Below are 15,221 nucleotides of genomic sequence, written 5' to 3'. Positions count from 1 at the left end.
GTATGCAAAAGCCTAATGTTTGCATGTAGACTAAACAGTGGAAATTGTACAGCTATAGATAGATATTGTTGTCATCAAAGAAACATTTATGACTGAAATTGTGTATTGATTACATTTGTTGAGACTTCCTGTTATATTTTGAATTCTCTCTCTCTATTTTACAGCTCTGAGGAAAACAATGCTACGAGCTCATCGGCAAGCATGGGCATGGCAAGATGAGTGGGTCGGTTTAACAATGGATGATATTCGACGCCTAGAAAAAGAAACACAAGAAGCTTTGGCAAAGAAAATGTCTGGTGAAGGAATAGATAATAATTCTACTCATGATGAAGGAGACATTACTCCACAACCTGATACAGCTTTACAGACAAGTTCAAGTCAGGAGGTGGATTTAAATGCTATAGATAAGGATAATGATATATACATCAACAGTGATTTAAGGACAGGATTGCCTAGAAGTCGAAGTGCATCCCCTCATCGACCAACCAAACCACGTAACCTTCCGATTGCACAAGATGTTGCTCTATCAGGGGAGGGATTAACTGCAGATGGACGTCAGAAGCTATGGTCAAGAAGTAGTTCGCGAACTGCACTTTATTCACCAAGTAAGAATTGTTACTCAGTAATACCCACTCTGTTTAGAACAGAACAGAATCATGTATGATGATTAATTTTCAAAACGTTTTATTAAGAAAAAATTAGTTACGTTTCATAAAGATGTTCATTGTTATCACAAAATTTTTCTTTGATAATACTTTTCACTTAGCAAATTTTAGCCATACTTTGAAGCAAATCATTTTATTATTACTGCTCTTACACATAATCCAAAGGTTATAATGGAAAGGGGACCCCCCACAAGATATATTTTTCCTTAAACTCATTTGTTATTAGATACTCACATTCTTCTCTAAGATTTCTGCTTATTCAGCAATTTCCTTCTGTATGTATTTCTTAAAAGCTGATGATAATGGTAAGTTTTTCCAGTTTGTTATACTATAAATTAAAGATACCAAGAAATTATATACTTGGTTTAATCCTTTATCCAAGTGTAAGCAAACAAAGTTTGCACCTGAAGTATTTTCAGGACTGGGGCAACTCGTATATAGAAGCTGATGACTTCATGTCACTTGTCTTAGTATCTCATAATGCAAAGCACATATCCTTACGTGTATGTATAATTGTCACTACCCGACCAGTTTCGACCTTTATTGAGGTCTCATTACTGGGAGCCAGACTCAGAGGGGAATACTAAGGTTGAAGTAATGCCGAAGTCATAATTTCTTATACGAGTAGCCAAAAGGTGTAACACCTTATTATTAAAATACTCTGGATTAGAGATAATTGTTGGAAGTTGTTCCACTTGGTTATATTATAAATTAAAGATTCCAAGAAATTATATACTTGGTCTGTAAGGCTAAAAAAATCTGAACTCCATGATGGACTTCGGAAAGATAAAGAGACAGACATTGAAAAAATTCCTATCAAGTAAATGAAAATGTGCTTAGATAGCATATACAGAAAATATAGGTGTTATTGATGGTATTTCCTTTATTTTTGAATGTATTGTTAAATGTGTTAATGGCTATAGTTACTCGTTATTGTTTCAAAAGTGTTCTATATATATTTGGTAAGAATCTAATAATATAAGCATGGGGGGATGCTAGTCATCCTTAGAAGGGGGCTGTATTGTGCACGTGTAATATTATTAATGATATTTTCTTTATTTTTGAATGTATTGTTAAATGTGTTAATGGCCATAGTTACACGTTAGCATTTCAAAAGCATTCTATATATATTTGTATGAGAAAAATGGCAGCCAAGATTTCGATATTCAGTGATAGCAATATTCAGGATGTAGTACAATGTAGTATGTCTTTAATAAATCCATTTGAATAGTTTGTGGTTTGGGAGTGAGAATGGAAAGATGTGTGTGTCAGAAATGTTTTGTGAGTGAGTGCAAGAAATGCAAGTTGTGTCGAGAGTGTCAGAATGAAGTGACTAATATTAAGGATGTAAGGCAGGACTATGGAAGTGTTCTAGTTATGATGTAGTTGCAGGTATAGAAAGTGTGGGATATTGTATTCTCAGAGAAGATTGAGGAAATAGGGAATGAGGAGGGATATTATTAATGATAGCTGAAGAACTTCAACCAACAAAAATAGAAGTTAAGGAGGATTGCTGATCTGAGGGAGATGTTTCACTTCAGGCTGTCTTGTGTGAGATAGAGGCCAATAGGACAAAATATATTGTTGGTTGCTACTGTAGACCTGGGGGGAGGGGTCCAGAGGAAGATATGAATAGCATGCATCAGCAGATCAACACAATGACTGCATACTGAACAATTATCATGGGAGATTTCAACTGTAGGGTTATATATATTGAAAAGAGGAAAAGGCACATGGCAAGATGAAATTTTATATAGTTACTAAGAAATAATTACCTGAAACAGCACATGGTGGAGGGAACCAGGTGTTTAAGACTGTTCAATCTGGTAATAGCATCAGATGATCTATCTATAACTACAGTAGCAATTCTGCTTCTGATTGGGGAAGGTGACCATGCATTCATGTTCTGGGAGGTTACTCAACACGTGGAATTCTCATTAAAGAAAGGATTTATATGGAACTACAAAGCTGGCGATTATGACAAACTTTGGTGGCAGCTTGGAGTATGTCAGGTCAGTAGTGCATGGGAAATGGTCATGGATTGTTTGAGAGGCAGTATCAGACAGCATACCTAGGGTCAGAAAGATAAGGATTAAGTCGATGAGTAGTAACATAAAGCAGGAGCTGCAAGAAAAGAAGGCATTGTGGAAGCAATAGAAACAGGAAGGTGATCAGCCTGCTCATGAATGCTACAAAGTGAAGGCAAGAAGGGTTACTACTGAATCAGATTATCCGAGAAAATTAGCTAAGCAGGCCAAATTAAATCCAAAAAAGATTTTTCACTGTGTAGCAAGTAAGAGAAAGCATAATTATGGAAGGATAACTTTACTCAGTGCTGATGATGGAAAAATGACAAAAGCAGAAGAAATGATTGTATTAACTAAGTGATCATGGAGACTTTGTGACAGATGTCGATGTGAGAATTGAGGTAAATGTACTGGAGATACTCAAAATATTGAAAACTGTCAATGCAAATGCAGCAGCGGGACGGATTGTATGTTGGCTTGTGTGCTACATGAATATGCAACAGAACTTACAGGGCCTCTGATGAAGTTGTTTAATCTAAGTCTCAGCTCTGGCAAGGTTCAAGGGAATGGAAAGAACTTAAGATATTTCCATAACATAAAGGTGGCTTCAAATTGGAAGTAGCAAATTACACATCAGTTAGTATCTCTAGAGTTGTGGTTAAAGTATTTGAAAAGTTGGTTAAAGGTACATTTTAGGATTGGGTGGATAGGAATATGATACTCTATAGGGGACAGCATGGCTTTGTAAAACATAGATCCTGCCTTAGTATTTTATTCACATTTTATCATAAGGTGTTAGTGGAATTGGCTGAAGGAAATGACTAAACCGTGATAATACTGGATTTTGCAAAGGCATTTGACAGAATACCACATGGAAAACTATTACATAAGATGGATGAAATGAGAAGGGATATGAAACTGGTGGCATGGATAAGGAAGGAGGGGGGACATGGCTGATAGACATCAGAGGATGGTGTATGGTGAAGTGGAATCAAAATAAATGAGGTTAACTAATACAGTGCCACAGGACTTTGTAGTGGGACACTGCTCTTTAATTTCTATATTAATGTTATAGTGGAAAGTTTAGTAATTTTGTTTTTTGCCCTCTCTAAATTGGAGAGGGAAATATTTGATAAAGTGATGTAGATATCCTGCAGGATGATTTAAATAAATTGGTAGCATGGTAAAGGACAATGGTTGTCAATTTAATGTAAGGTTGTTTTGTAATAGATGTAAATAGCCCTATTTTGCTGTATTTGAAAAAATAAATCACCAGACTGACCACTCACCTCTGAATCTGGATGAAAAGATTACATACTTTGTATCATATTGATGGTTCTAGATTACAGGAAATTGATGAGGCTGTGGATCCAGGGTTTATGATGGGTAGAGGTTTGAAATTCAGAAGACTTATTACAAAAATTGGAAAAATAGCTAAAATTACTTGGATGTTGAAGAACACATTGACAAGTAAATAGGGAAATTATTATTCCTTTTTATAAGAATATATTCTGTCACATCTTGACAGAATGGTTTCTTGGCTCCTGATCTCCAAGAAACCTGGGTTTCTTGGAGATCAGGAGCCAGGGAAGATTCAAAAGTGAGTGGTCAGTCTGGTGATTTATTTATTCACATACAGCAAAATAGGGCTATTTACATCTATTATGAAACAAGTTTTAAATTGGACAACCATTGCACTGCTTCCTTTGTAACCTGATGTAATTCCACTATTTCCCCTGGGATATCAGACAGAATTCTTCTATATTACGTATGGTTAGCAGTGCAGAGCACTTACGATATGGCTGATTGGCAGGTTTCCATTTAGGAAGTAGATATTTACATCTTCCATGGCCCATTCTAATCCTGTTTAGGGAGGTTTATTAATACAGTGCCACAGGACTCTGTAGTGGGACACTGCTCTTTAATTTCTATATTAATGTTATAGTGGAAGATTTTAGTGATTTTGTTTTTTGACAAGCCATGGTAGAGGAGTTGATTTCAGAGTACCTCAGATAATATACAGGGTTTGGTTCAGTTTTATATCTATTAACTTGGCATGAGTACTTTGCTGTTGAGAAGACCAACTCCATGGCAGACACCCTAAGTGTGGAAGCTTTGCATCCCCAGTCAGTTTAGAGATAATATTGTTTCTAGCTTCAATCTTATTTCCCAGTTGTTGTATAAGCTTTTTTTGTAAGTGAGAGTTCTATCTAGGGTGACTCCTAGATATTTTGGATAATCTTCATGGTTTATGACTTTATTACAGAAATTAAGATTTAGTGTGTTAGCTCAGAGTTGAGCAGGAGGAATAGATGAGACAGTTTTTGCTGGAATAGGTTTTAGATACCAGATTTGAAATACTTTTCCAGTTGCATTAATGCATTGTCAAGGTATTTCTCCAATTCGCCAAAACTAGACTTATGTCTAATGATAGCTAGGTCATCAGAATAAGTGAACTTGTGGGTAAGGTAAGTCTGATATATAAACATTGAAGAGAGCTGGAGATAAGACTAATCCCTGAGAGAGAGAGGCCAGTTTGGAGGAATCTTGTTTTACTTTTTCTTGCAGCAAGCTGCACATGGAATTTACTATTTGAAAGCATTGAGTTTAGATGATTAAACACGACCTGTTTTCTGGTTTTCCTGAAATGCTTTTTCAATGTGTTGTAATTGAGTGGACCTGCTCTCAACAATCTCATCCAGGTCTGAAACCTGCCTGTTTGTGGGGGGTGGGGGGGGGGTTGAAATACTTTCCAAGATGGGGTAATTCTTCTGAGGATTACCCCATCTCTTTCAAAATTTTGTAAAAAGTACAAAGAAGAGAAATAGATTGGAAGTTCTTTGGATCATCAGGCTGCTTCCTAGGTTTTAAAATGGCCAGGATTTTTGATTCTTTCCACTGTTTGGGAAGTTTACCAGATTGAATTATTGTGGAATAAAGTGATGTAAGCCAGCACCATGCACGTTTTCCCAGGTTTTTTAGGAACTCTGGAAGGATCGCATTAAACACCAGGGGCATGGCTATTTTTAGTTAATTTTAATGCTTCTTCTATTTCTTCTGTTCTGATGTGATCAACTAAGTGAGATGATTCTTGACTTGAGACTAATATACTCCACAGAGACTTGTTTATTTCTCTATTAGAGTTTTTGCAGGGCTTTATTTTTGAAGTTTTCAGTAAGCAGGAAGCTATACTATTTGCTGTGACCTGGGATTTTTGAGGTGTAGTGGTCATAAAGGCTGTCCCCAGCTTTCTTAAGAAGGCTCCAGCTTTTCATACGATATTGGGTAATCCACATTCTCCATAGTTTTGTTCCATTTTTGATTTCTTCTTGCATCAAGTGTTCCTAACAGCTGTTGCGTTATTTGAGGGTCTAGGCTTTCTTCATATTGTTTAAGGAGGTAATCACATTCCTTATTGCAGCATGGGATGTATTCTTTATTGTACCCACAAGGGGTACTCTTTTTAGCAGTTTGAAATTAGTAGTTTGGTAAAAGTCCTGTAAGTTATAGGTATGAGATATATATTAGCAATTTCTTCATCTACTATATTTCTATATTTTCCCAGTCTGCCTTGTTCAAATTCCATCCTAGGTAGTGAGTTTTGAAAGTAGAGAGGATGCCTATTTCAACAAGTATAATGGAGCAATTCTGGCTTTTTGGAAACTGCTTCAAAACTGTTATAATGGCAGGAATCGGAAAATCCTGACTGTCACTTGTTACAAAACACAAATTTGTTTTGTAACAAGGGACAGTCAGGTTGTAACTCCTATTCCATCTGACTGAGTTGAAGGTACCTGGCTGTTTTGAATCAAATGCCAGATGCAGTCTGGCTCTCTCTGCCCACATAGCTAGCTTCTCTCCCTTTTCATCATTTTGAGGGTATCGACATGTAGTATGGTGTGAGTCAAGGTCACCAACTATGATGCTAGGATGAGATGGGATCAAGGAGCAAAGCATTGGCCAGGTTTTAGAAGAGGACTTGTACACATTATAGATTATGTTTTCTAATTTTATGCCAATGTATAGTTCATTACTTGGGAGAACTGTGATAGAGTTTTTTTTGGCAGCTGCATGCAAATATAACTATTCCGTGCATAGGATGATTTAATGATGCTCTTAGGTTATATCCAGGAACCCTGAGTCTATTTGTTGCTGTTTCAAAAACATACGTTTTCTGCAATGCCAGAATGTGTACAGAATTATCAGCAGCCATTTCCTCCAGTATCTCACCCTTAGCTCTCAACATTCCCTCAATATTAAGCTGGAAAATCCGAAGACCCTGGTGCATGAGAGAAAGTATGCATTTTGTAGTCTGCTTTATCCTGATAGAGGTTAGAGTTTGTAGGTTTGGAGACTGTTGCTCACTTATCGTGGACTGCCCTCTTCCTAAGCAGTCCACGCAACCCTTGTTGCTGCAGGCGACGATCGAGCCAGCATGTAAACTTCTTGTACCCTTATTCATGCTGAGTAACCAAGTGATGGCATTAGTTTCCCATGGCAAGCTTTGATACTCACAGGATGGGCAATGTGGAGTCTGCCCCCCCCCCTCCCCCCCACACACAGTCTGCTGATAAGTCTGTGAAATGCTCTCCATGAGAATAGAATAATGGTGTATCAGTTGCACAGTTTAGTTGACAATCGAGTGAGAGGGAACATGATAGAAAAGTTACTTAAAGGAATTCTATAAGATTAACACAAAAGAAATATTTCAGTTTAAGAGCAGTAGGTTAGAACAGTGGATCACATCTGGAAGTTGTGTAAGAATGTGGTTAGTAAGAGGTATGTTGACTAAAGTTCTTTGCTTTCAGAATGGTCAGTGATTGGAATAGATTGCCAGTGGTAGTTACAAGTGCTCCAACAATAAATAAATATAATAAGAAGTATCATACGTGTTGTGTGAATCTTCTATGATGAGTCTTTTGATGCTATGGGGGATACTTGTATAATAATAATATGAGGGGATCTGAAAAGTTCTTGGCCTCAACCATAGATGGCAACACTATTGGCACGATTTTTTTTTCTAAGTTGGTACATCTGTCATAAGCATCCATGTGAAATTGCAAGTCATTTTATCAAGTAGTTTGTTTTATAAAGATGTGTGAAGCAAAATTGTTGTCTGTGTTCCTTGAAATGGATAAAATTGAGTATCGTGCAGTTATAAAATTCTTTGTAAAAGAAGGTTTAAGGCCAAATGAAATTCATTCGAAGTTCATAAAAGTTTATGGGCACTCTTCTCCTTCGTTTTCGAGAAATAAGAAATGGTCTGCCAAGTTTAAACGTGGCTGTACCAGCCTTGAAGATGATCCACATGAAGGACGTCCAAAAAGTGTAATAATACCAGAAATCATTGAACGAGTGCACGATATGGTATTGGATGACTGGCAAGTCAAAGTGCATGAAATTGCTGAGACTATAAAAGAAACGTGTAAGATATATTTTACATGAAGAATTGCAAATGAAAAAGGTTTGGGCAAGATGGATGCCACCTTGCTCACAGCAGATCAAAAACGTACTCGCATGAAAATTTCTGAACAGTGCTTGGAGCGTTTTAACAAGAATAAAACTGATTTTGTATGTCGATTTATTACAATGGATGAGACTTGGATTCACCATTACACACCAGAATCCAAACAGCAGTAAAACAGTGGATAGAAGCTGGTTGTTCAGCACCAAAAAATACAGTCAGTTTCATCAGCAGGAAAGATCATGGCGTCAGTGTTTTGGGATGCTAAACGCATTTATTTTATTAATTATAACTGGGGAATATTATTACGATCTTTTAGCAGACTAGACGAAAACATTCGCGAAAAAAGACCCAGTTTACAGAAGAAAAAATTCGTCTTTCATCAGGACAATGCACCTACCCACAAAAGTATTTTGGCATTGGGAATATTAAGGGATCAGTGCTATGAATTGTTGGAACATCCACCCTATTTCCCAGATTTGGCTCCCTCTGACTTCTGTCTCTTCCGAAAACTAAAACTCTTCTTCGTTAGTCAGCATTTTTCTTTGAATCAAGAGGTGATTGTTGCTGTAGAGCAGTGTTTCTCAAAGTGTGGTACGCGGATCCGCGGGGGGGTTCGCGAAAGTTCTTCTGGGGGGGTCCGTGGCAATTTTCGGCTATGCATCATTAATGCATGGAATAAAATTTAAGTTTGAGATCATAAAACGGTCCTATTGTATCACTGAATAAAGTACAGAGACATCTGCCGGCTGTGTAATATGTTTCTCAACAAACAGCAATTAGAGACAACGGCACTAACTAATGAATCGCATGACTCCTCTCACATAAAATGCTGTATAGTTGACAATCAAAACCATATGGTGCACTGGCAACATATGGTTTTGTTTGAGTGAATGTGTTAAAACTAAGAAATATATAGTGAATGTGTTTCAGATATTATATAAGGAATTCGGTTGAAGAGAATTAGCATTTCAACTGAACTGTCGGCTTGCCTTTGTCAATTAGTAGCGCGATCTTTTGTTAATACTGCACCAATCATATGAACGTCTTCATAGCTGCTTTAACTCTACTGGCGTACCATTGCTGTCTGCTTCGAGTTCTGCTTTCACTAGCCATTTGTTAAAGGACTGTTCGTTAAATATGGTAATTTTTTTTAGCTTTCAAATTCTTAAGTATGGATCACTGGTTAAAGACAGGATTTTTAAAATGCGCAAAAGAGAGGAACATAGTAGATACAAGTAGCTGTCAGCAACAAGAAAATGTTGATATTGTATCTTGATCAAGTGAAATTGATAAGTGTGTGTCGTCTAACATCTCTAAAGAACCAACTAGGAAGAAGATGAGAAAACTTCGTAAGTTCAATATAAATTACTTGAAATGTGGATTTTCATAGAAGAGAAATGAAGAGGAACCTATTCTATTATGTGTAATTTGCGGTGAAACTTTAAAAAATGAAAGCATGAAACCATGTAATTTAAATCGCCATTTTGAATCGAAACATAATGATTGCAAGGACAAACCTGTCGAATTTTTTCAAAATAAACTGAAAAATTTAAAAGCATCTCAAAAAGTGATGTGGATCGTGTCAGGAGGTGAAAACATGAAGGCTTTAGAAGCTTAATATCGTGTGTCACTATTAATAGCAAAAAGTGGTGCAGCAGAAACAATTGGTGAAACTTTGGTCAAGCCTGCAGCAAAAATAATAGTGGAAATTATGATTGGAGATAATGCAAAAAGATCTTTTGATCGGATTTGACTTTCAAATAGTACCGTTCATCGAAGAATCACTGAAAAGCTGAAAATATAAAACAAACATTGTTATCCGATATATGTAAGAGTCGTTATTATGCGTTGCAGGTAGATGAATCCACTGACATTACAAATTTTGCAAATCTTCTAGTGTTCGTTAGGTATGAAAAAAATCAAAAAATTCATGACGACCTTTTATATTGCCAACCCTTGCCAGAACATACAACAGGAGAAGAAATATTCAACAGTATAAATACCTTTATGCATTAAAACAAGCTTGATTGGAAAAGTTGTGTTGGAATAAGCACGGCTGGAGCAAAATCCAACCATGGATTTAAGGATTCAAGGATTCAAGCTGTTGCACCAAATGCAAAGTCGACACACTGCTGCATACACAGGGAGGCTTTGATTACACATATGATGTCTACAGACCTAAGAAAAGTTCTTGATGAAGCTGTAAAAATCATAAATTATATTAAAGGCCGTCCTCTAAACGCCAGACTTTTTTCTCAACTTTGCAAAGAAATGGGAAGGAACTATACACAACTTCTTTTCCATACTGATGTTCGTTAGCTTTCTCATGGAAAAGCCCTTACTCGTTTATTTGAACTTCGGAATGAACTACAAGTTTTTCTTGATGAAAAGTTTGAATTTAAAAAGCATTTACTTAATTGGAAATGGCTCATTCAATTAGCATACCTGGCAGATATATTTACTGTATTAAATAGTCTTCATTTATCTTTACAAGGCAAGGCAATTTCTATATTTCATGTCCAAGATAAAGTGAACGTCACGTTGGCAAAAATGAAGTTATGGCAAAAGCGGGTTGGTAATGGAGAATTTGATGCATTTCCATCGCTTCATGAATTGCTCGCAAGTTCAAATGAACAATTGATGATGATGTAAAAATTACTATCATGCAGCATTTAAAAAGCTTACAAATGAATCTAGAAAAGTATTTCCCTGAATTGGACATTAATCTTCTTCTTTCACTATGCCTTATTCCATGCTAAACGGGGTCAGTGCACCAATCTTTAACCTTCCTCTTCCAAGCTCTCTGGTCCAGGGCATCCTTCGGACTCCATCCTTTCTCCCTAAGATCCTCTGTCACCTTATCCCTCCACCTGAGCTTGGGTCTGCCTCTTTTCCTCCTTCCTTCCAACTCCATATACTCCACTCGTTTACCATCATACTCCTCACCCTTCCTCTCTACATGTCCGAACCACCTCAGCCTACTTTCTTGTATCTTCTTGCCAATTGGTCCCACTTTAACCGTCCCTCTGACGTAGTCATTCCTTATCCTGTCCTTCTTTGTCACACCACTCATTCATTTCAACATCCGCATCTCCGCTACCTCCATCTTCCTCTCCTGTGCCTTTGTTATAGGCCACGTCTCCGCACCATGGAGCATTGCAGGCCTCATCACCATCTTATACAGATTTCCTTTCCTCTTGCAACTCACTCTGTTGTTGCACAGGACCCCGCTCATCTTCCTCCAATTCATCCAACCGCATGTTATTCGGTGCTGTATTTCCTCATCCAAGTCACAATTCCTCTCGACAATTGACCCAAGGTACTCGAATTTCTTCCCTGAAATTAGCCTTTCACCCTGAAGTCGTATGACCATATCCACGTCACTCCCCATTGACATATATTCGGTCTTCTCCCGGTTAATTCTCATGCCTCTCTCCTCCAATACCTTTCTCCACTCTTCCAGGGTATTTTCAAGCTTCTCTCGGGATGATTCACATAGAACAATGTCGTTGGCAAACAGTATGCTCCATGGTGCCCCTTTCTTGACATCCTCCACTAGTACATCCATGACCAGGTCTAAGAGGTAGGCGCTCAGAACTGACCCTTGGTGTAGCCCTACGACAATGGGGAACCCTTCTGTCATGCTGACACTAGACCTGACCTGAGTTTCTGTTCCCTCATACATCTCCTTCACCAACCTTGCGTACTTCTCCAACACCCCCTTCTTCCTCATACACCTCCATACCTCCTGCCTGGCCACTCTGTTGTATGCCTTTTCCAGGTCTATAAACACCATGTGCAGCTCCACTTGCATATCTCTATATTTCTCCATCAATCGCCTTAGCGCAAATATCACATCTGTTGTCCTTCTTCCTGGCATAAATCCAAACTGCTCCTCACCAATTTTCGTTTCCTGCCGTATCCTCCCTTCAATTACTCTTTCTCATTATCTTCAGTGTGTGTGACATCAGCTTGATCCCTCTATAGTTGCCACAGTCTTGAACATCTCCTCTTCCTCTGTAGATTGGGACGAGAATACTTTTCCTCCATTCCTCTGGTATCTTTTCCTGTTGGGCTATTTTCCTCATCAGATCCCATAACATGTCCATGCCCTCACTGCCCAAACTTTTCCACACTTCCCCAGGTATCTGGTCTGCCCCCACAGCCTTTCCATTCTTCATTTTTCTCAGCACCCAATCCACTTCTTCTCTACTTATGTCTTGCACTGGGCTCTCATTTGCCTCTCCATCCTCACACCTCTCTCTCGGATTCTCCTCATTTAGTAGTTTATGGAAATATTCTTTCCATCTTCCTCTGATTTTGTCCTCCTCTTGTAATACTACTCCTGAGGCATCCTTTATCTGCTTGACTGTTATGTTTTTCGAGGCCTTATCTCTGGCTTTCGCTATTCTCAACAACTGAGCTTGACCACCATTTCTCTCCAGTTCTCTATAAACCTCATCAACTGCCCTTGCTTTCCCCCTTGCCACAGCTCTCTTTGCATTTTTCTTCGCTAATCTATATGCCTCCTTGTCGGCTCTAGTTCCAGTCATGTCCCATTTTTTCTTTGCCTCTTTTTTTTCCTTGATCTCCAACTGCACCTCATCATTCCACCACCATGCCCCCTTATCCTCAGGCGGTCCCTTTCCTGATGTTATACCAAGCACCTCTTCTCCAATTTTTCTAATATTCCGTCTATTAACATCCCACCATTCTTCCACATCCTCTGGTAACTTCATTTCTTTCAATACCTTTTCTTTAAACTTATTCCTTTTGCCTTCCTCTTCCAATTTCCACCACTTTATTCTCCTCTGTATCCGCCACTTCCGTCTGTTCTTCTTTTCCCCTTTTATATCACAGTCTACCACAACCAACCTGTGCTGTGCCACTACACTTTCTCCATTAATCACTTTACAGTTTTTCACCTCCTTCAGATGTTTCCTACGGCACATAATATAGTCAATCTGACTCATTCTATCCCTGCTCTTATAGGTTATCAGATGCCCAACTTTCTTCTTGAACCACATGTTAGCTATAGCCAGATCGAAGGCCACAGCATATTCTATGATCCTTTTACCTTCTTCATTTCTTTCACCACAACTCCAACCCCATGTACCCTTTCTTCATCGCTTCATCGCCTTCCTACATGCCCATTCAGATCTGCTCCGACGATCACTCTCTCACCATCAGGTATTCCCATTATTACTTGGTCAAGTTCTCTCCAGAATGTCTCTTTCTTCTCCTCATCACAACCTACTTGTGGGGCGTAGTCACACACTATAGTAGCCACACTTCCTCCCATCTCAAGCTTAACGCTCACAATGCGATCATTCTTCCGGCACACCTCGCAGACTCCACCCTTCAGCTCCTTATCGATGATAATTCCAACTCCGTTTCTTCCCTTCTCATTCACACTGCTATAAAACAGTTTATATCCCTCCGCCAGCTCCTTTGCTTTATTGCCCTTCCACCTTGTCTCCTGCACGCACAAGATCTTCAGCTTCCTTCTTCTCATCATGTCCACTATCTCCCTACTCTTCTCATTCATCATACCAACATTCAGCGATCCGATTCTTACTTTACACACACTCTCTTTCTGTTGGACTCGCTTCTTTAGCCAAACCTATCCTTGGTTCAGTAGCCCTAGCCCACTTCTCATAGTCCTCAGGCGACAGAACTGCACGTCGCTTACATGAGATGCCCTAGCCGTGGTCCTTTCTCTGTTATCCAACATATCATCCTTGGTTTTGGCATGGTTTTTTTTTATGGCCGGATGTCCTTCCTGAAGCCAACCCTCCCCATTTATCCCGGCATGGGACCGGCACCGAGAAGACTAATTTGTCCTCCTTATGTTGGAGGTTTAATGGATTTTTTTTTTTTTTTTTTTACAACACTCAGAAAGAATTAAATTAGAAATTTAATACTCCTATATTTCGTCCTAGTCACTAGGACATCTACAGGGATTACAAAAACTAATTAATGTAACATGCACACAAAAACTTACAATACTAAGCCCAACCACGTGGGTGACACTAAAGTCCTATCTAGGTGGAGCGCCCTCTAAGGGCGGTAGTAGGTGGCCTGGAATGTAAGGTGGAACCTCTGGTGATGAGTGTTTCCCAAATCTTTGGAAGCTTAATGCAACTGTATTTGTTAAGATTTGGTTGGACACCACCAAATCTTAACAAATCTTACCAAAGACATACAAGGTGCATTGGTGGCATCTACTATAGGTCTGAGTGGGTAATTGGGTTTGTGGATTTTTGGTAAACCGTATATTCGGGGGGGACGGGAGCGGAAAGGTTTAAGTTTTTTTTTTTCATGACGTCAGGGGGCCAGGAGGTTACTTTTTTAAGTAAGATTTTTAATTTCTTAACTTGTGTTTTTGTGGGGTCGTGTTCTAGCGGGATGTAGGTAGCGCGATCGCGGAGGATAGTGTTCATATATCCGCGATCGCGCTACCTACATCCCGCTAGAACACGACCCCACAAAAACACAAGTTAAGAAATTAAAAATCTTACTTAAAAAAGTAACCTCCTGGCCCCCTGACGTCACGAAAAAACTTAAACCTTTCCGCTCCCGTCCCCCCCGAATATACGGTTTACCAAAAATCCACAAACCCAGTTCCCCACTCAGACCTATAGTAGATGCCACCAATGCACCTTGTTACAGACTGTCTAAACAGCTGGCCAACTCTCTGTCCCCCCTCACCGGAAATTCAGCTTCCTATATAAAAAACTCGACCCACTTTAAAGCCCTCACAGAAAATTTAACCTTGAACAATACAGACATATTGGTAAGCTTTGATATCTCTTCTTTGTTTACCAATATTCCCTTAACTGACACTTTATCTCTCTTAGAAAACGTTTTCCCCTCTGACATCTTAGATCTCTTTTCCTTTGCCATCAACTCTGGGTATTTCTCTTGGAATATCAAAATCTACAAGCAGATAGAAGGAACTGCCATGGGTTCCCCCCTCTCACCCCCCCTTGCCAATTTCTATATGGAAGATTTCAAAAAATGAGCCATAGACTCAGCCCCACTCAAACCTTCTATCTGGCT

At 38.9% G+C, this 15,221-nt stretch overlaps 1 protein-coding gene across 1 annotated transcript in view; it reads left to right on the top strand.

Annotated features, from left to right (window-relative positions):
* rdgB (retinal degeneration B) overlaps positions 1-15,221 on the top strand; it is a 608,184-nt gene that overhangs the window by 149,936 nt on the left and 443,027 nt on the right. Inside the window, exon 6 of the mRNA XM_090391630.1 lies at positions 165-605. Coding sequence (XP_090247756.1) covers positions 165-605 — 441 coding nt within the window. The remainder of the gene's footprint in view (positions 1-164; positions 606-15,221) is intronic.

This window comes from Typopeltis vanoorti, chromosome 4, assembly GCF_054136105.1.
Source record: "Typopeltis vanoorti isolate ZY-2024b chromosome 4, IOZ_Tvanoo_1.0, whole genome shotgun sequence".
In the NCBI taxonomy this organism is placed as follows: domain Eukaryota; kingdom Metazoa; phylum Arthropoda; class Arachnida; order Uropygi; family Thelyphonidae; genus Typopeltis; species Typopeltis vanoorti.
Note: the sequence above shows the minus strand (reverse complement) of the source record. Positions and strands in the feature narration are given on the sequence as shown.